The sequence below is a fragment of the Pieris brassicae genome, chromosome 4 (genome assembly GCF_905147105.1).
Source record: "Pieris brassicae chromosome 4, ilPieBrab1.1, whole genome shotgun sequence".
In the NCBI taxonomy this organism is placed as follows: Eukaryota; Metazoa; Arthropoda; class Insecta; order Lepidoptera; family Pieridae; genus Pieris; species Pieris brassicae.
Genome location: NC_059668.1, coordinates 16,175,685 through 16,195,363, shown reverse-complemented (window position 1 = coordinate 16,195,363; position 19,679 = coordinate 16,175,685). Strand labels below are relative to the sequence as shown.

The window sequence follows — 19,679 nt, the reverse complement described above, 5'->3', positions numbered from 1 at the left end:
TTCTTAACTACGTCACAAGAAATAAAACAATAGTAAACATTCTATTCTTTATTTTACAAAAATTATTGCTTAAATACATTTCCTAAAAAAATCAAAAGGGACCTCGTTCTTTGATTAATTCACATTAAGAAAATAAAAAAATAAACTCGAATATCATATTTCACCTTAAATCTAATAATAATACTCAACTGATATTTTCTTTATTTGCAATTTTCTAATCTGATCGATGTTAGTATATACGAAAATGTTACAGATAATATAAAAAATATACCTATTTTACTTACAAATTTCTTAATAAATCAAAATCTAATATTTTCGATTGGACTTCAACCCTTCTTCTTCAAACTTTTGGTATTGTCAAGTGCCGTATACTGAAGTCTGTGATTCTTCTAATTTAACCACAATAGGTCTTTTAATGATAAAATATTGTTTACAACACTTAAATCCGCACTTCCTTCCTTCAATCCTAATCTGACATCTACGTGCAAATCCTATCGTAGCTTAATACAAGAATCAGTAAGGGCAAGATTCAGAGGCAATTTCATTTCCTTTTTGACACTTGGCGATAAGTGTGACTTTCGTATACAAATGTCTCTCTAAATCTTACTCTATGGCTATCCGATTTTTTTATTAAAAGAAACCCAAATTCAAACGGCTGTTCTATAGCTCCTTCTAAAAAGCATAAAGTCGGAAAGTATTTGTTCTAGATATTCATAGTAACACGGAGGTAATGCCACTGTTAAATAATATAAAGACACAATATTGAAGGGTGACGAGCGAGTAGTTAAAAATATCAGTATCACAGTTATATCACATCTGGGTCATAACACACTGGCGACTTTATAAAGCTGTATGGTTTCTTTCTTTAGTAAAGTATTTTAACCGTGAATTAGACAAAAATATTTTTAATGTTTAAAACTTGATTAAAATATTCTAGTTATGATTGATATCTTCCAACCCATTATATTTGTTTATAGATATTACAAAATAGCGAGTGTATTATGCTGATTCTATTTCGTTTCGAGATCCCTTAAGCTTGTTAATTTGAGCGTGATTTGCGCTAAATATAATAATAATCTTTGTATTTACAAAATAATAAATTATCCAATTATTAACTTTAATTATGGAAATGAGCTCTTATATGAGAGAGAAATACTTATTTAAACAAGACCTATGTATTAGGAAACCGTTTAATACCGAAAATTTTGTGTAAATATTCGAAATTATTTTATTAAAATATGGCATAAAATTGATTTTAATTTATATTATATGTATTATTTTAAAATTACTAAATCTATCACAACACATTACGATAGTCGTTGTCATTCAATAAATTTAAAGGGCTAAATACTTTATTCATAAGCCTCAAATGTTTTGTCTCTATTACTCTCGTGTCACTTTGGAAATAAAGAAGCGAGACAAAACATCAAAAAGCTTTTTGCTTATGTATCCATATTTAAATAGTTAATCTAACTTCTAGTACAACATTTTACTATACGCGAGGAAGATCATTTGTAAACACCAAAACTAAAATTCATTATTAAAATACAAAACTTTAACTTATGATAATAAATGTTATGGATATCGTGAATCTTTACATATGATTTTTATTATATTCTTAAACTGCGATAGATTCGCTTACGTCAATTTTTCTGACCGTGACAGTTCTCAGTCAATCTGTATAGGTTATATAGGTTACAAGATTTGTATTAGTGTTCGTAATTACCTTAAGTTCCAATCGTAACACTGCTCAAGATATCAATACAAATTACTATTCTATTACGTTAAAGTAACATAAATGTACATTATCATTGAAAGAGTTACGTTATATTTTTATAAGTGACTTGAAAATCCTAAGGATTATTTAATCAAAGTGATAATTCATATTAAAATCAAATTTCAAATCAACAATATGTCACTGTCAAAAATGTCATAGATTTCATTTTGCTTTTCAAATTTCAGATTATTTACTTAACAATATTGTGATTTTATATACTTATTCATTTTTTATATATTTATAGTCCTAATGCCGGTACGGGCGTGTACATAACAGTTGCGGGTGCGCACGCTTGTCGTACGCTCATCTCCCATGCGTTTAACAATTCGCCGACTGAACAGCGCTTTGGTAACCTGAAAGAAGCGAATTATATGTCAACAGATCAATAGAGAGAGGGAAAGAGATAGTTTAGAGAGTGGATAGATCATATTAAAAAGGGTAACGCGGCAATGGCTGACAATTGACTAAGTGAAATAAGATTGAGAGGCCTTTGTCAAAGATGTTGTTTTTACTCCTATAAATTGCTGCCTGCTTTGTAGCAAAACTATTATGTACCGCCTTTTTCATCTAAATAGATATGCTAACAATTTTATAAAATAACCATTTTAAGCAGGCCACATTACAACAGCTAGAAACTGTTTTATCGTCGAACAGTATGTACCGATAAACACTTAGGCACTTTATTTATAACTTCTAAAACAACGTATATGCATAAAATTATACAAGAAAATATGACATCACAAATTTTACACACATACACATCAATTATATTAGAACATAAGAAAACTAAAATAGAAACTAGGGTCGGGTCCCTTATTTGATTCGTTTTTAGAATTTTACTTGTTTCAGTGACTTGTACTTCTATACTGTTAAGACAATTGGCTGAGTAAATGAACAATTACGGTTCAATTTTAATTCAAAAATAAAAATGAGATTTCTTTCTCTTGTCTATGCCTAAGCTTCAGACATCATTAGGGCGGCTAACCAAAAGTCCGTTTTTGATAAACGTAAGTCATACTTACCGCTAAGTCCCGATTCTGAATCTTACCTTTACCCTTACACATATCAGTTTTCCCACGATGTTTCCCTTCATCAAATGCGCAAGTACACATATAGAAAGACATTGGTTCATATCCGGAATTGGAACGCACGACCTCTAAGTTAAGAGTTGCCTTTAAAGACTTTAGTCATAAGTTCAATACAACTCTATTATGTATTACGTATATGAAAAAAAACATAATACTTTACTACTAGTTTACTTACTTGGCACACCGAGCGTCCATAGCGCGTTCAACTCTCGCCAAGAAGGGATGAGGCTGGTCGGGGCGAGTGGCCTTGGGCCTAAGTCTGGCTGGGGACGACTGCGGGTAATCTCTTGGGACAGACACGTGTACGGCGGCCACACACGGTAGCCGGGCATCATCTAACTGAGCCGTCAGTGTTATGCATCCCTCAGCACCCATTAATTGTAAGGGATCGAGTGAAACCTTCAAAAATTTTAAGTAAACTTAATTCAAGGTCATAACATAATAATAGTTCGGGTTTATGAAAGTATAGTAACTATATATATTCGTCAAGTACTTTGTTATTGAATCATTAGAATGGAGACATAAACAATACAACCTGATGTTTTTACACGCCACTTGCAACGGTTAATTGACTGCCCTGACTTATTGGTTTTACTGTTTCACACCCCTTCTTCATACAATACAAGGCATACTAAACAAACTATTTACGTAACTCAGTCATGTATCGTATACCTTCTGATTATAAAACAAATTAACAGCAAAATATTTAATGTAACTAATTTTTTTTTAAACTCTAGTATATTTTATTAACAATGGCCTTATTAATTCTACTTTTATATTAAATATATATTGTAATGATCAATGCATCTTAGAACTAAGAATTTAGATTTTTATAATAATATAAGTTTTGGTTTTGTTTTATTTTTTAGTAAAAATAAGGTAAAAATTGGCAACTGTGCTTTACGTTGACGTTTGAATGTGTATTCCGTTTTTGACTTTTATAATGTGTTTGTTTGGATATTGTTCAGTAAGTAGCTGTAGGAATACTGATGAGAAAATAAATAACTATTGGCAGTTAGCGAAATATGCCAGCATCTCATAAATACTTGTATTTTTAATAGTTTTCATGCAGTTTATAGTTATTTTTCATTGTTTAGTTACATTTCTGATGGTCACATTCATATTTTTGGGTAATTCATTAGTTTATTTGTGAAAATGTGGTAATAATAAATAAATTAATAAAAATAACATCGCAACTAGTTTTTGATGAATTATGAATGAAGCTAATGAAAGAAAGAATAAAAAAAAAACTTTATTATACACAATTAAAAAAACATGTGTTTGTACTTTTACACGCGTTAGATACTTCTTTGGCGTAACAAGATAAAAATCTTTTTATAAATTTTATTCTTTGTTTGTAGAAAAAAATTATACTATCAATAGAAAAATTTATTCAATACATTGAAAGTTTTTTTATAACGCATTATCTAGGTAAATAAACTTTATTTAAATATAAAAAAATATTTCTAAAGAAATGGTCACTTTTTTATTTTAAAATGTTGATTCTATGCTAACTTCAGAGTGTCAGTTTTTTGTGACGGTGCGCGCGCGCATCGTAAAAATTTACTCTCATCATTTTTCCCTAACACGCCAAAAGAAATATACATTCAGAAAGATGTTTACTGAAAATGTAAGTACGCTAGCCCCGACACTAGGATTCCCTGTGTCGTAGGCAGCTAAGCCTTAGGTACTTGACAATAATTTCTACATAACATAAATTTAATAATTAACCTCTTGTTGGACAATAATAATATTTTCTGTTTCAGTAGGACAACTTGTGAAAATGACGTTTAAGATTGTTAGTAAATGTATAAAGTTTTAAATCGTTAGTGAAAATTTGGTTTTGAATAAAGTGGTTAACGATGAAAAGAGGCCTCTCTGACGGAGATAAAGCGTTGTGAATGATGTGATGTGGTCGGTGTTTGCTTCCAAAAAAGTCTGGATATTGATATTAAGTATAGTTCTAGTATCTTAGCGTTAAAAGTTTTGTTTCATTGAACAATTATGAAGTTGAATAGCGAAAAGGTTTCATGTAGGATATCCTAAGAATGGCTCAATGGCAAACTATGACGCTAAATGTCCTACGTGGTCAGAGTTAAGTAAAATACTATAGAAGTTAAATTATAATTTATCTCCTAGCAAATAAATAAAATATATACGTTTTGGTGGTACAAACCACATGCACTTATGCCGAATAAGTATTGACCGAATATATCTGTATTGTTATAAAATTTCGTTGGTAATAAATATGTATATGTAACTTATACATATTTATTACCAACACCATACTTTTTTGAGTTTGTGCCAGTTTCAAGTAAAAGATTGGGAAACTAAACAAACACATCAAAAGAAAACAACGGGGTAAGCTAGTTAAAACCAAAATATGTAAACACCATACTTTGACTACAAGACTTTCTACTAATTATCTTAAGAAAACGATTATTTATTTATTTAATCTGTGTATGTCATTGTGACAGTTGACATTCGAAATTCAAATATTACGAGAAAAATATTTGGTGCCAGTAAAGGTTACTTACTTTAAATCTGGAATCTAGCCTCGCAATCTCTCCTTGCAATACATCTGGTATTTCTGATACTGGTTCTACGTATTTAGCAATTTTCTGTGGCGCCGGTAAGTTTCTGTAAAATATTTTACGTAGTACTTAGTTACTTTCTTTTCACTTAATTACACATTATCATTTATAAGATACTTCTTGAACTAAGCGATCTCTTGCAGGCCTAAAAAAATAAGTACCAGAGTGGGAGAATTATAATTAAAAAATCCAGCGCCGCTACATCCTTTTAGGTCTGGGCCTCAGATTTCTGTATCCGTTTCGTGAATTGTTTCTTGTAATAGGCAAGTTGGTGATCAGCCTCCTGTGTCTGACACAGGTGGTGGACTTTTGTATACATAGTCAAACTTAAATATACTATATATGAAAAATGAGAACTAGGTATAGAAGTTAATGAAGAATAATTGTCTTAGGACAGAGCCGTGCGGTGAAAGTGAGTCAAAGATAAGTAGAAATAACAGATTTGATATTTATTGCTTTGTTAATATGTTTTACATTCTATGGTAAATTAATTTGTCTGAGTAGATTAGAATTGAATTAGCGTGCGGTGAATGGAAAGATGAACCAAAGTACCATTACCATAACTAAATAGTATTATTATTAGACTATACAAAAACATTTCAATTATTTTATAACAAAAAACAAAACAGATACTCATTCGCTTCCTACAAGTAAATAACATTTTTTGCCATAGCATTGTCTTTTATTAAAATAACTTTTACACATTTAAAGAAAACACTTTTTCAACGGATTGAAGTTATACGCATATGCATACGCTGTAAGCATAGCATAATACATAACTTCTATCCGTTGAAAAACTGTTTTCTTTAAATTTTTTATCATATTATTAACGGACAATTTTGTGAAAGTGAGTTGAATTGGACAGAGGACTTTGGAACGACCATTAAGCTGACATCGAAGTGGGAAAATTGTAAGAGATATAAGGGAGAAATGGTCCAGTAATCTAGTGTCCCCATCACGAAACGTGTGGTAGAGGACGACCACATAATCCATGGAACGATATTCACAAACATGGTCGCTATCTCTCGCTAGCGCGGGTCACAAACAAAAGCGATTGGAGAAAAGCCACTTGGCAAGCCGATGACGAGCGGGTGGTAGATATAATATCATTAGAATGAGACCACATACTGAAAATACTCTACGGAAATATCATCCGAATGAATTATTATTTTAATAAAATATTTTTTTTTTACTTGATCTCAGGGCCATTGAGGGCGTCAAGCGTAGATCCAAAAGTACGTTTGAGGGTGTGATTGGCGAGCGGACTGGACAAACAGTTGTTCACTACTTCTAGAAGTGGATTGAAGATTTGCTCCTGAAAATAATTTAAACGTTTATGAAATTGTAGCATTTGTCATACGTTTACTGTAATCTATGGTCACACGCACACACGGGCGTAGATTAATTTTTAAAAGATTTTGGAAATAAATATATATATACTCGGGGATAATGTAACACTAATGCTAAGTTTTTAAAGTACACTGGTTTGGATTTATTCGCCTTAAACATAGAAAAATAGTAATCTTTAATTTTTTTGTAATATTAGTATAGGTGAAATAATGATGTATTTTTCTTAATTTTAAATCCACGCACTGTTGTCTTTAAAGTTAAGTAAATAAAACTAGAACAAGTTTGGTGTTTATGTACAGTCTATACTAGCAGAAATGGCGCCAAACGCGTTAGCCACAGATTAATTGACATGTCATAGACTGAAGTACATATTTATAGAACCGTTTTAATGTTTGTAATTCGAATGACATATGAAAGTTTAAATTATGTTAAATCGCTTACAAAATTTGAAATACATAGTGGCTCTCATAAATATGCTATACTTTTCAAAAATAATTTCTGAACTCCATTTCCTTAATTGTATACCATCTGCTTTCTTTTAAATAAAATTATATAACACTTTATTATTAGCGAATACATATAAATACCTTTCCAGGTGGCGGTAGTCCTAAGCCCAATCCGACACCCTCACTGCGTTTGAAGTCCAACTTTTCCAACACCACTTCACACTTGATTAGAGTCTCCAACGGCATGCGCTTATTCGGGTTCGACAATATATCCAGGAGATTCTTCATTTTTGTCAACTTTTCCACATCTAATTTTTATATTGTTTTAAAATGTGACGCAGTAATGAAGAATAAAACAGACATAGCGGAATAAAAACAAATGACTGAACAATGACGCTGTTTCCTTGGTTGTGATTGGTCAAATGAAATGTGATTAGACTCTACATTTCAAGTAAAAAAGTCATGTATCGTTTTTTGCTTTAAAACCTCAATATTTCTACGGTTAACAAAGTATAAAAGGTTTAAGTTATTTATTTGAATATAACAGCGCATTTTTTACTACTATTTAACTTACGAATTATATTCGATATTATTATTTTAATACGGTCTTTAAACAACTACAAAGCAATAGCTTTAATTATAACTAATAACAAAGATTTTATTAGTTATAGTTAAAGCTGTTGATTTGATATTTAAATGTATTAAAAAAGTTGTCTCACTTTCTCCTTCGTTAACCATCCTCATAACCATGCGACGTAGCGGCTCTATGTACTTGGAGAGTTGGCGGACCTTCTCTCTATAAGCAGCCTCTTCACCTCCCGGGGATGCCACGCTTGCTCCCACAGGGGTATTAAGAGATGATGATGGTGACGCCACCATCCCCATGTTTACACTAAAAAGGGAATTTTCATAAAAAACTAAAGTTTTGTATAGTTTTAACAATGCAAACTGACACTAAAAATGCTATATTGCCTTAATATGGTGAAATATATGACGTCCTTTTGTAAGCTTTTATGTTGTAAGGAAACAAGTCATGTGATATTACATAAGCACTATAAGGGGTTGGGTTCTTATTTAGGCATTACGACACCAATAATTATTTACTTTTTTACACATTGTCTATGCATGTCGAGTATTCCTACAAAAAAATAATGTTTATGTACTATTATTTTTGAGAGCTTTGCTTACATTGACTGGCAAGAGGAGGGGCAATTTATCCAATTATCAAATTACAGCAATGGGATACATTACTGTAACACTGCTTACGTAATCCTTGAACGGACCTATAGGACACCGAAAGACAATGAAGGGACAAATTATATTTGCTGTCAATAATTTCTTTACAAGTCCCTCCTCCGTATGCGACAAGATATTCATAATTGTTCCATGTGTCTCGTGCGTGCACGAATTAATGCGCAATACGAAAATGTTACGGATTTTAGCTAACTACAATACTTGTGATGAAGATGTTAACATTTTCCACCTCACGAAAGAAGGTGTGAGGAAATATTTAGGAAGTGGGAGGATTTTGACTTTATTTAGCAGTATTAACAAATTCAAATTTCCTTACAATAATAAATTGTCTTTTGTTTAATGTTTAATTCCTGTTTTGTTTTTATCTGCTAATGTACTTAATCGACTGTTTTTAACAATGAAATTTGTTTTGGCTTTGTATATTGTCTGTGGTAATTTTATACATTTATATTTGTAGCGTTAAGATATAGTAAATAATACTTAAACGCGTCTACTTACAATAAATTAATATAAATTTGTTTAGTATAGTTAAATATAAGTATTTAAAAAATCGATGGATATTTCTTCAATGTCCGCAGTGGAGGAAATCCCTTCCACTCTCCACACCTTAGATTCAAAATTCGACAACAACAACACTATTACAGTATAAAAGTATTCTTAAATATATTCAGGAGAAATTCACTTTTCGTATATATAATCCATGCTGTTTAATCTCGCTTTAATTTAATTAAAATCAAGAACCAAAGATTTCTAGTAAAAGAACACTGTTATAACTAAAAGTATAACGAAGTAAATAAAAAATGTTTTTTCCTTAGATTGTGACTATCATTACAAACACAACCAGTAAGTTTTATAAATGAGATGGTAATATAAAGTTCATATCCATCCTCACCGTTGCTGAAGACCCATATGCGATGCAGAGGGCGAAGGGCTACCAGCGGCGCCACCGCAGCCCCCTAACGTCGACATGGGAGATGCCAGAGCTCCAGTTAAAACACCCCCACCTGTAAACAAAATTTATATAATAATTGTCTTTGTAATATTATCAGTGAAATTTATATGAAGATTTAATTTTCGTTTGAATATGAGGTTAAACTATTAAAATCACATAATGTGTCTAAGTGACATCTAAAGCAAATATATTATCAGAAATATATCAAACCCCATAGGAAATATAATATATGTTACTGAGCTATTATTTTTAATAAGTTGTGTTTTACGTGTATAAGATACAGAGAAACATTTTTGTTTAGCTGAACTATGTACATACAGTTTCATATGAGGCCAAGACTCCATATAGGGTGGCAGTGTTACTGAATTATTTTAATTTTATTAGATATACAAGATTACCCATAGAGACAGGACTGGGGCCACCCATATTTGGTGAAGAAGCTGAAGGGGAAGGACTCTGACGTAGAAACTGGTTGGGTGGAGGTCCACGGGGTGTGTATCCTCCGCCCATCATCACATCCGGTTTGCCGCTCGCCCGCCCATGCATTTGTAGCATGTTCATATTCACCATTTGGCTATTACCCATTCCACCTACTAGATTTTAAAATTATGCAGATTGAAAAATTGTTTTTTTATAGCTTAATATACATCATTTGTTATAATTGTATGTAATATGAATTTATTAAACATTACTTGAAATGGATTTATTAAATATTGCCTTATATTTTGAAAACTTACCCATTTGATTAGACATTTGGCCCTGCATGGAATTCTGCACCATTTGTCCACTCATGCCACCAACAACTTGATTACACTGTATCTGACCCATACTATTTCCACCAGACATTGGCATCATATTTGACATAGACATATTAGGCATCATTGATTGCATCCCTCCAGCTCCCATATTCTGTTGTTGCGACATAGAATTACTCATGCCCATCCCACCAACCATATTACTACCCATTTGCCCTTGATTGGGGACCATTCCCATTGGCCCTCCAAGCTTCGACTGCAATTGCATATTTAGTTGAGGTCTTTGATTTAAGGTTTGTAACAGATTGGTAGCAGTTTGAGACTGAGGCCCTCCTTGTGATACAATTGGTCCTTGTGGTCCCATTTGACCTTGCATGGCCATCCCTTGATTAGGCCCCATGACTCCCTGCTGTTGCATTTGACCTTGACCCATGTTCATCATTTGATTTCTTGTGCCTTGTGAAGCCATATTTTGTAAAGCATTAATGGGATCTGTGGCCATACCTGGTTGACTGTTAGAACCTTGTGGTGGTGGGCCAGGTTGATTTTGAACCTGGTTATTTGGTTGATTTTGGTTTGGACCTTGCATGTTAGGTGCATTGGGGTTTTGCTTTGGTTGAGCTAAAATTTATAATAACAAATAGTTTTTCATCATTGTGTAAACTATTATTTTAGGAGATCAAAATAATTCCATCTTACGGAACATAAATAAAAACTTGCAAAGTAATAGAAACAAGCTTATAACCAATTAAATTTTAAAGTAATAATGAAAAATATTTAGTTTACATATTATTAAACTTCTTCAAGTAAACCTATTTTATTATCTAAGTACTCACACATCTCCCTAACATGTAGAATAAGTTTAGCAATCATATTCATGTATTCCTCTCTGGTCTTAGCTTTCATAAAAACATGATTTTCCATCTCACTACTGTTTCGTGCTACCTGCATACCTGATCTCTGTATTACTTCCTCACTAAAAATATAACAAAGAATATTAAAAATATGTCATTTAGTTTTTTCGTAATTATGAACCTGACTCAAAAAAAAATATTTTGTGTCAGGTTCATTCACAAAATACATAAATATGGACAATATAGGAGTTTAGATTATTGGGTACTTATGTACTAAACTGCACTGGTAATTTTGTGGCAACATAGGTTAAGATTAGATCCTATTTTATGTATTTCTTAGGAGTAAAGTTACTATTCAGCAATCAAATGATACTTAGGTGATGCATTAAGAATACTATAGATATTTTAGATATCATGTATAGTTGACAGTGATAATATTATTAATTAATGGTAGCACTTACATTTTAGCAACAATTCCTTGCCGCGAAGCCTGTGTTCGCCAATTATTATCTTCGCCAGGCATTGCGTTCATATGTTTTAAATTTAAATTATCCATTGCGATGGAACCAACAATAAATCAATAAAGATGATTTCAAGACGCACCTCCCGATATGCTTGTTGTTCAATAAATATTCAGTTTATATTAAAATCATCGAATGAAAAGTTAAATAAAAACTCAGTTTTTATATACTCCAATTATTTATCATCAAGCGCTTATTTAAATTAATTCGAAAACAAGGAACAACACAAGTCACAAAATGCGATGAAGATTGAAGTTTATTATACACAGTACACACACAGGTATAAGATTAGGGTTATAGCTGTTGTAGTCAGATGTAGCTTTCTGTCTTAGATAGGAAATAAACATAGAAAGGGTAAAGTATACTAGTCTGTGGTTCAAACATCAATCTTCATATTATTACTCCTCTACTAATAGTATTTTTTTGTTGCTAGTATACTGTATATCAATGCATGCAGTTTCTGTGTTTATTATTAAAAATTAAACCTAAAACAAGGACTACCAAAAAAGTCACTTTAAAAATGCAAAGACAGATATGTTGATCATTTATCTTCTTTACGAGAAAATAAAGACAAAGGCAGACAAATAAAGGATTTTCTAAAGAAATAAATATTATTGGTACTGTTTTATCTATTAGTCCAACTAACCCATACCCACCTATCTATTATTCGACATTCCAAATTTTAAATTTTCATACATCTTCATTATAACAAACGTTGTATTAAACGATTATATGTTATTTAATATTTAACAATCATAATTACACAAAAACGGATAAAATAAAATTGAATAAGAATGGTTATTATATTCTAAGATTTACAGTTTTTAATTTATCTTATGATATCCTCATGTTTCTTCAACGATGGCATTAAGCAAAAATTTCTTGTCTGTGATACTGGCAATTAAGAATAACATTCTGTCTGTCGGAATTTTTATAAACGGTGAAACATGGCGTAAATTAAAACGTCAAACCAGTTATCAAATATCAATTGAAATTTATTTTATTCATTATTGTTCTTAAAAAACATTTATTTCGTGCTTAATCGTTTATTCTATGAGTTATGGCATCAGCAACGGTTCTTCGTGTAAAACGAAGACTTGATGATATCCCACAAGATGCTTTAGTTCTTCTTTGTAAGCGTAGAAAAACAAATGAAGAGGAAATCTCTCCGTCTCTCTTCGTTTTCAGGGGAAGTGTTAAAAATCAGGTGCATACCTAGTTTATAGTTGTCACTATAGGATGTTAATGCCAGTGAGGTAATAACACAAAGGCTAGAGTTTAGCTTAGCTAGTTAGACTTTTAGCTTTATGCAGGAGCTCCAAACTTGTTCACAAAAATACTTAAAAGAAAGGAAATGTATGTTGATTTACTTTTATACCAGCACAATTTGTTTTAATTTTTATTTGATTAACAATTGAAATAGCTTATAAGAACAAGGCTTCCTTATAAAAATAAAAATAAACAACTGAACGCCGAACTTATTTATTGGATAAGTAATTAAAATTGTGAACATTTACTTTAAAGACCAACACTTAAAGGTTACCTTTAAGTGTTAGTCTTTAAACATTTATGTATTAATTATAAAAGATCTAGAAAGTGACTTCAATTGTCACTGTATACTTTAGTTTTGCATTACATATTCTAAGAAGTATATTCTCTCTAGGAAGCAGCAGATGTTAAGGACATAGTGCCAAAAACTGATTTTAAACTAAAACCAAAGACTGACGTAGATGAAATAATAAAAAAGATTCGTCAGGAACGAAAAGAAGCTTCTGTAGAGAATCGCTATGAAGTAGTGAATTGCAGTAGAGGGTTAGAGGAAGACTCCATAAATTTGGTAGATTTACATCAGCCCAACTTACTATGTGACACTTCAAAATACATATATGATTTATATACATCAGTGAAGAAGGACTTTGACATATCAATGTTAGATAATTTAGTTAGGTTGGTATAATTTTGTTATTATTATCCTTATAAGGGACTAAAGGTTATATCATCTAACATTTAATATATCAATGTTACCTTCTATATAATTTAATTTCTGACTCTTACCTTGCAGTATAGAGAACTATGAAACAGATTTGATCCTGGATACTTATAAGGACAATGGTTTATCCTCATCAGATGCTGATGATGATGATGACTCTAATGATGAAAATAACTGGCGTAATGACTATCCTGACTCTGAACCTAGCAGTTTTGATGAAGACGACATGGTTGCTGCTATGAAAAGATGTGATTTAGGTATTTTTAAACAGTTATGTATTTCATGTCAAAGTATCACACGCAAGTTAACTACACATCATTTATACTAATCTTAATTGTTTTGCCCTACTTAATTTAAATCTGCAAAACTGTACTCCATTCTCATTACTTTACTTTCAGATAATCTATCCACAGATGAAGAAGAACAAATATACACAGATCTACCAGATTTATTAAATGATGATGTTAAAAAGTATGGAGCTGCGTACGCCAAATATAAAGCAAAAGTGCTTGCTGAAGAGAACACTATCATTGACAGTAAAAACCTCATTCATTCAACTAAAATTAAGGATTTGGATGAGGAATCAATAGATTGTTATAAGGAAGAGAGTGATGATGGGTTTTACTACGGCCAGGAGGAAGATTCTAAACAGTTTTGTGAACAATATCCAGATCAAGTTTATAATCCAGATTGATAGAAAGGTTTTCGTTTTGATATTTATTTAAAATCTATCTGTGTAACTGTTTACTTTTAATCGGTTTTAAATAAATATATTCCCAATACGCAACAGGCTATCATTTCTTCATATATTTCTGTAATTTTATTCATATATTTAACACCAGTTGTTGTGTTGTAAGCAGACTATATAATTTTTACATAAATTCCCTTTTCAAAGCCATTTTTGCATTCCTATGCATCCGATACATTTACTTATCATATTTCGCGCTTTAAAAAAGTAATGTAATAGCGCATCTGGTTTGATCTAGTTCTTTGAAAACGAGGCACGGACTCTATGCCCGAAGAAGCCCCGCGTCTTATTCAGTTTGTTGCCTCTCTTACTCTCTTACTCGTCCCTGAGTATTTTCTTGATACCAATTTATACAAAATACAAATAATACAGATTTACAAAAATCTTACTAATGTTAATTTTTATTATTTACAGTAATTTATTTTAATTTAATTATTACTCTTAGTTCTTAATTTTATTAACTAACCCTTAAACGACATTTCTATAAGAGTATCGTATCGGCGAAAAGGCGTATCGATGAATTCCTATATTAAAGTTAGTGTTAAATAAAACTAAAGAATTTAATATCAGATAAATAATAATTTATTGTCTGGCATATTTACACTATGCAATACATCACTATCACTTATGATGGCCTTACATTCCTTGAAATTATTTTACTCCAAAGGCAAAAATATACAAAACATTCCCAGTTTAAACTAACTTGTACTGACTGAGTTTTAACACCAACAGTTTAGATGGAGGTTCATAATTTGATGTATAATTTTTTCTTGTATAAGGAACTTATACTAGTGCTTATGAATTAACAAAGCATTGTATCTACCAGGAAATATACATTTTATATTTTTCACTCTAGTTATGCTATACCAGGATTTCTGCATATTGTATGTATGACATTAATATGTATTTAGCTTTTGGAGTAACATAAATCAATATTGATGCATATTGTCATTTCTATTGATGAATCAGCAATAAACTTTGGATTAATGTAAGCTGTTTTATTCGAGTTTCTAAATTTATTAAATGGATAATGGCACCACTTCAGGATTGAATGTCATGATAAAAACAAGGATATGAACAAAACTGGAACCAAGTTGGAAATAAAAATATGGAATTTTTATTTTTCTCATATTGTGGCAAATTGTGGAATTTATTTAAGTAGGTAGTTTAAAACGAGTATAGATATCCTCAGTTTGTATCAATTTTTCATGATTGTATTAGGTCCTTTCAGGTCATAGACATTTTACCGTGATGTTGCCATAATCGAGACTTATTCCAACGACAAGCACAAATGAATACAATCTACGGAATAAGTCTTGTATTCACTTAAATCTAATTATAATTAGTGAGATATCTATAAATGCATACGATTAATCTAGCGATGCTTTGGCATAGACAAAACATATACTCTTGCTTTTTACTAGGCCGAATATAAAATCGTAATTCGTAAACAACATCGATAATTTCAAAAGAACGTGTAGCTACGCTAGGTAGTTAGATTTTTACGGTAGCTCCAATAATAAGTGGTTTTAAACGATTACCATATTAATCGTTTGCCTTTTATTATTGCCTATATATTCATACAATCGGTATTCAAAGACATTTTTTAGTTGAAAACTGTGAAACGATAATTATATCCGGCCACAAATAACTATAATTTTATTAACTTGAATCGTCCTAAACATGTAAATCGTAAGACTACAAATAAGTATCACAAATCTATTGAAGCTTCTGAGTTCTCTAGAGAAATGATATTGCATACCTGATTAAAACAATGAGATTTTTTAATTACTAGGTAGAAACTAAAACCTCTTATAGTTTGCCAAGTTGCAATATCATTAAGAACACTGCCTTGTTTAACGCGGAATGAGCATTGCTTGCTTGGCGAACTGTTACTTTATTTTAAATCAACTGATTATCCATTATGTCTTTAATTAATTTATTACGATAATACGTACGTATACGATATGCGTATTTTTATCTAATAAAACAGTTATTTTTATTTGAATACATGTATTAATTCTAACCCAATAACTCAATAGGACTTTAAATTAAGAAAAAGTTTAGTCATATTTTAAAAATAATCAGTTGATATAAAACAGCATAGATTAAATATTAACAAAACAACAAAGAAAGAACAATCTTACAACGAATGGTAATAAAATTTAGTTAATGCAATAATATCTTTACAATTATTTACAGTTTTGGTATTAAAGTATACTAATAAGATGGAAAGGTAACACTAACAATACATTTACATAACAATTACAGAACAGAAATATTTACAACGAGATTTCACGTCACCCTTCAGTCTACGTCGAATGAAGTATTGATTGATATGATTATAATCGATTTATATTGCACTTAATATTTATGTATCCAATAATTTTAAAAAGCAAAGCTTTATCGTCAATATTTAATGCGTTATTTTAATGACTTTGAGATAATTTGAAATATTTTAAGATATGTTGTTACATTACGAACAGGTAAGTGGAATGGCATTTAGGGAAACTACAAATTTTAAATTAGGATAATATTAGTATATATGTCAATAATATTACTTAAGTCTATGGAAGTACCTCTAGCGCCTTTGTAATGTCATTTTATAATAGACTAGTAAAAGGCTCACTTTTCTATTTAGACAATGATATTTTTTAATATGGCAATCTATACAACAGGACCATCATTAACGCACGCGGGAACATTATTATTCGATGTTGCATCCTGTGTTGCGGCTTTGCAATAAAACTGCTTATGTGCTTTATAAGTGTTCACGTATTTAAAAGATATATTACAGGATTTACAATAGTTTGGAGTGTCTTCATCGATTTCTGGTTCCTTTTTAATATCGGCTGGCGGGATTGGTGAGATTTCTTCCGGTTCTGGATCTTCAGTAGCGTGGACCAGCCTGGCGTGGCGAACTACATTACCGCGGTAGGTGGATGTGTATGCACAGCTTCCGCATCGATGTATGCGATCTCCCACTGCAGGGCTGGGCGAGGTAGTCTCGCGGGAGTCATCTTCCAGAACACACGAAATAAAGCTCTCCTCCTGGAAAAATATAGTTGTGGAATTAGTTTCTAAGTCATCTTGACGGTAAGATATATTAAACAATAAAATTAGAGTAAAACTGGGATAACTGTCTATAAATTCGGTATATAATGCGGTGTTTTGATTTTATTGCCTCTGCGAAATAGTAAAAAATAAGCTTTCTAATTAAACATGAGTCAAACTAGTGAAATACCAAACCAAATGTGTTAAAAATGCTCTAATGTCATTGGTTTTTAAACTTAGTTGCACATCATCTGAATATTTATTTATTTTATTATGGAACGTACCTGTAAATCAGATGGCTTTTCTCGGAAATGCATACGAATGTGTGTTCGCATGCCCCGCAGGGTGTTTCCTCTATATCGACATATTGTACATCGGAAAGCTTTGACGCCAGCGTGAGCTTCCATGTGCCTTTGTGCGGCCGCTGCAGTCGGTGAAACCACCTCGCAACATGGGCATTTCCATCCTCCTTCAGAACCAGACGGAGGTCTTGGAACTTCGGGTATACTTCTTGGGGACCGAGTCTCCCTTTTTGTACAGTAGTACAATTGATGCGTAGTTAAATTATCCAGCGAGCTGAAATGTATGCCACACGCAAGGCAGATCAGTTGTCGATATTGAGGAGGAGGCCCGGGTTCCGGAGGCGCTGGACTTGCGCGTTCCTCCCCCCCAGCCGAACAGTAATGCCTTTTATGAATTCGATAGTTCTCATATTTGCAAAAGACAATATTGCATTCTTTGCATTTCGATACTCCTTGTTTGACTAGCACTTGAGGTGATGCGGTTGTGATTGGCAAGTCTGTTGGAAGTCTTAAAGGCAAGGATGGGATTATTTGAGGTGGCACAACGGGGCTGAATTTTTCCTCTGGAGGAGACGGTAACCTGAGAGGTTTCGGTGTAGGATCTCTTGAATTTCTTCGCCTTCGTTTTGGTGAACTTTCACCACTTGGAGAGGAAGATAGCCTGGAAGGTGAAGGCGTGGCGGGTGAAGCGGGAAGGGAAGGAGCACATACAATCAGTTCTGGTGTTGCAGAACGTATTCTATTTTCCTTCTCATGGTCATCAGTGGTCACCGATTCCGGTGTGCGTCTAACGGTCAGATCTAATGGAGTTGCGGCATCTCTAGACGCCTCACGAGGTCTATTTGCAGATTTTAAAACTTCTGCCTCTTTAATATCAGCATTCATATTTGGTATATGTCGGTTTATTGGCTGGAATGTACCATTGGGTAATAAGAAACATGGAGTATCAGGATCCGGTAACGTCGCACCTGGCAATGTGCTAGCACTTCGTAATAGGGAATACGGTACTATTAATATTGGGTTAGTTGGTAATGCTAGGGCATATTGATTTTGCGCAGGTGGAGTTGTTCCAGGAGAAGGAGGTGCAGAGCCTGATGTAGCTGACCCTGTTCTAGCAGCCGCCAGGACTGCTTGCTTCACAACTTGTCTAGTATTGCAATAATGTGCTTTGTGGGCTCGAAAAGTTTTAACAGAGGTAAAGTGAATGTCACAGTCCACACAATATCTGTCTTGCGCCGGTGAACCTTCTGTAGTTTCACCGTTCAAGGTAGGTGTTGGCACCGGTGTGTTAGTACTAACAGGTGACGATGAATGCATTCGCATATGACGGTTTAAGCTGACCTTCTTATCAGCGCTATAAGAGCAGTAGGTGCAAGCATATTGTTTTCCTACTGGCCGATTTGTCTTGCTGTCACCAGATTCACTGTCAGCTGTTTGGTCATTTGACGAATCATTGTTATCTGTTTTAGATGGTCTTTTAGAGCAATAATGCTCTTGATGTGCTTGAAGTGTGCTTAACGAGGAATATCGTATTCCGCACGGCATACATTTGTATCCGGGGGGTGTAGAGATTGCAGTGGGAAATAAGGCAGGGAAATTTGCCGCTGTGAGCGCAATAAAATCTCTGGCTTGCTGTACGGATGGCGGTGGCGGCGATGGCGACGGAGGCTCGTGCTTGAGCGTAGTCGCTTGAGGCGCGAGCGCAGGATCCGTAGCGAGGTTTGTGTTAAGGCGCAGTCTGGGTGGGGAAGGTACCGGAGAGCTCCCAGATTCTGGGGATGCAGCACCGCTGGAGGCAACGCGCTCGCCTCCGGAACTGGGCGTATGAGGTTCTGCCGGCATCGCCTCGGTCTCGTTTCCCCATTCCTCGTCCTCACCTGTAAAAACACACACCATTAAAAGCAATTCAGGCATTCAAAGATATGTAAATGGAATTTCGAGTAGACACAAAAACAAATCGACGGTATCGATTCCTATTAGTGTTGTTAATAGCT

The 19,679-nt window shown here is 33.0% G+C and overlaps 3 protein-coding genes across 7 annotated transcripts in view; 1 reads left to right on the top strand and 2 right to left on the bottom strand.

The window, feature by feature from the left end:
* Window positions 1-41: 41 nt before the first annotated feature.
* Window positions 42-11,855, bottom strand: LOC123708509 (mediator of RNA polymerase II transcription subunit 15). The gene is made up of 11 exons (XM_045659264.1): window positions 11,532-11,855; window positions 11,053-11,192; window positions 10,199-10,837; window positions 9,860-10,054; window positions 9,402-9,513; window positions 7,975-8,147; window positions 7,397-7,563; window positions 6,653-6,774; window positions 5,403-5,505; window positions 3,041-3,264; window positions 42-2,130 (listed from the first exon to the last, which is right to left on the bottom strand). Exons 1-11 carry the CDS (start codon window positions 11,624-11,626, stop codon window positions 2,016-2,018), a joined length of 2,085 nt encoding a protein of 694 aa, XP_045515220.1. The 5' UTR covers window positions 11,627-11,855; the 3' UTR covers window positions 42-2,015.
* A 661-nt stretch (window positions 11,856-12,516) lies between these two features.
* LOC123709015 (probable RNA polymerase II nuclear localization protein SLC7A6OS) lies at window positions 12,517-14,363 on the top strand. The gene is made up of 4 exons (XM_045660090.1): window positions 12,517-12,798; window positions 13,255-13,538; window positions 13,654-13,838; window positions 13,980-14,363. The coding sequence occupies exons 1-4, from the start codon at window positions 12,652-12,654 to the stop codon at window positions 14,273-14,275; spliced, it is 912 nt and encodes a 303-aa protein (XP_045516046.1). The 5' UTR covers window positions 12,517-12,651; the 3' UTR covers window positions 14,276-14,363.
* A 525-nt stretch (window positions 14,364-14,888) lies between these two features.
* LOC123708487 (zinc finger protein ush) overlaps window positions 14,889-19,679 on the bottom strand; it is a 139,261-nt gene continuing 134,470 nt past the window's right edge. For all 5 annotated transcript variants that reach the window (XM_045659220.1, XM_045659218.1, XM_045659217.1 and 2 more), the window contains 2 exons: window positions 17,668-19,562; window positions 14,889-17,380 (listed from right to left, as the gene is read on the bottom strand). In XM_045659220.1, coding sequence (XP_045515176.1) covers window positions 16,997-17,380; window positions 17,668-19,562 — 2,279 coding nt within the window. In that variant the 3' untranslated portion in view covers window positions 14,889-16,996. The remainder of the gene's footprint in view (window positions 17,381-17,667; window positions 19,563-19,679) is intronic.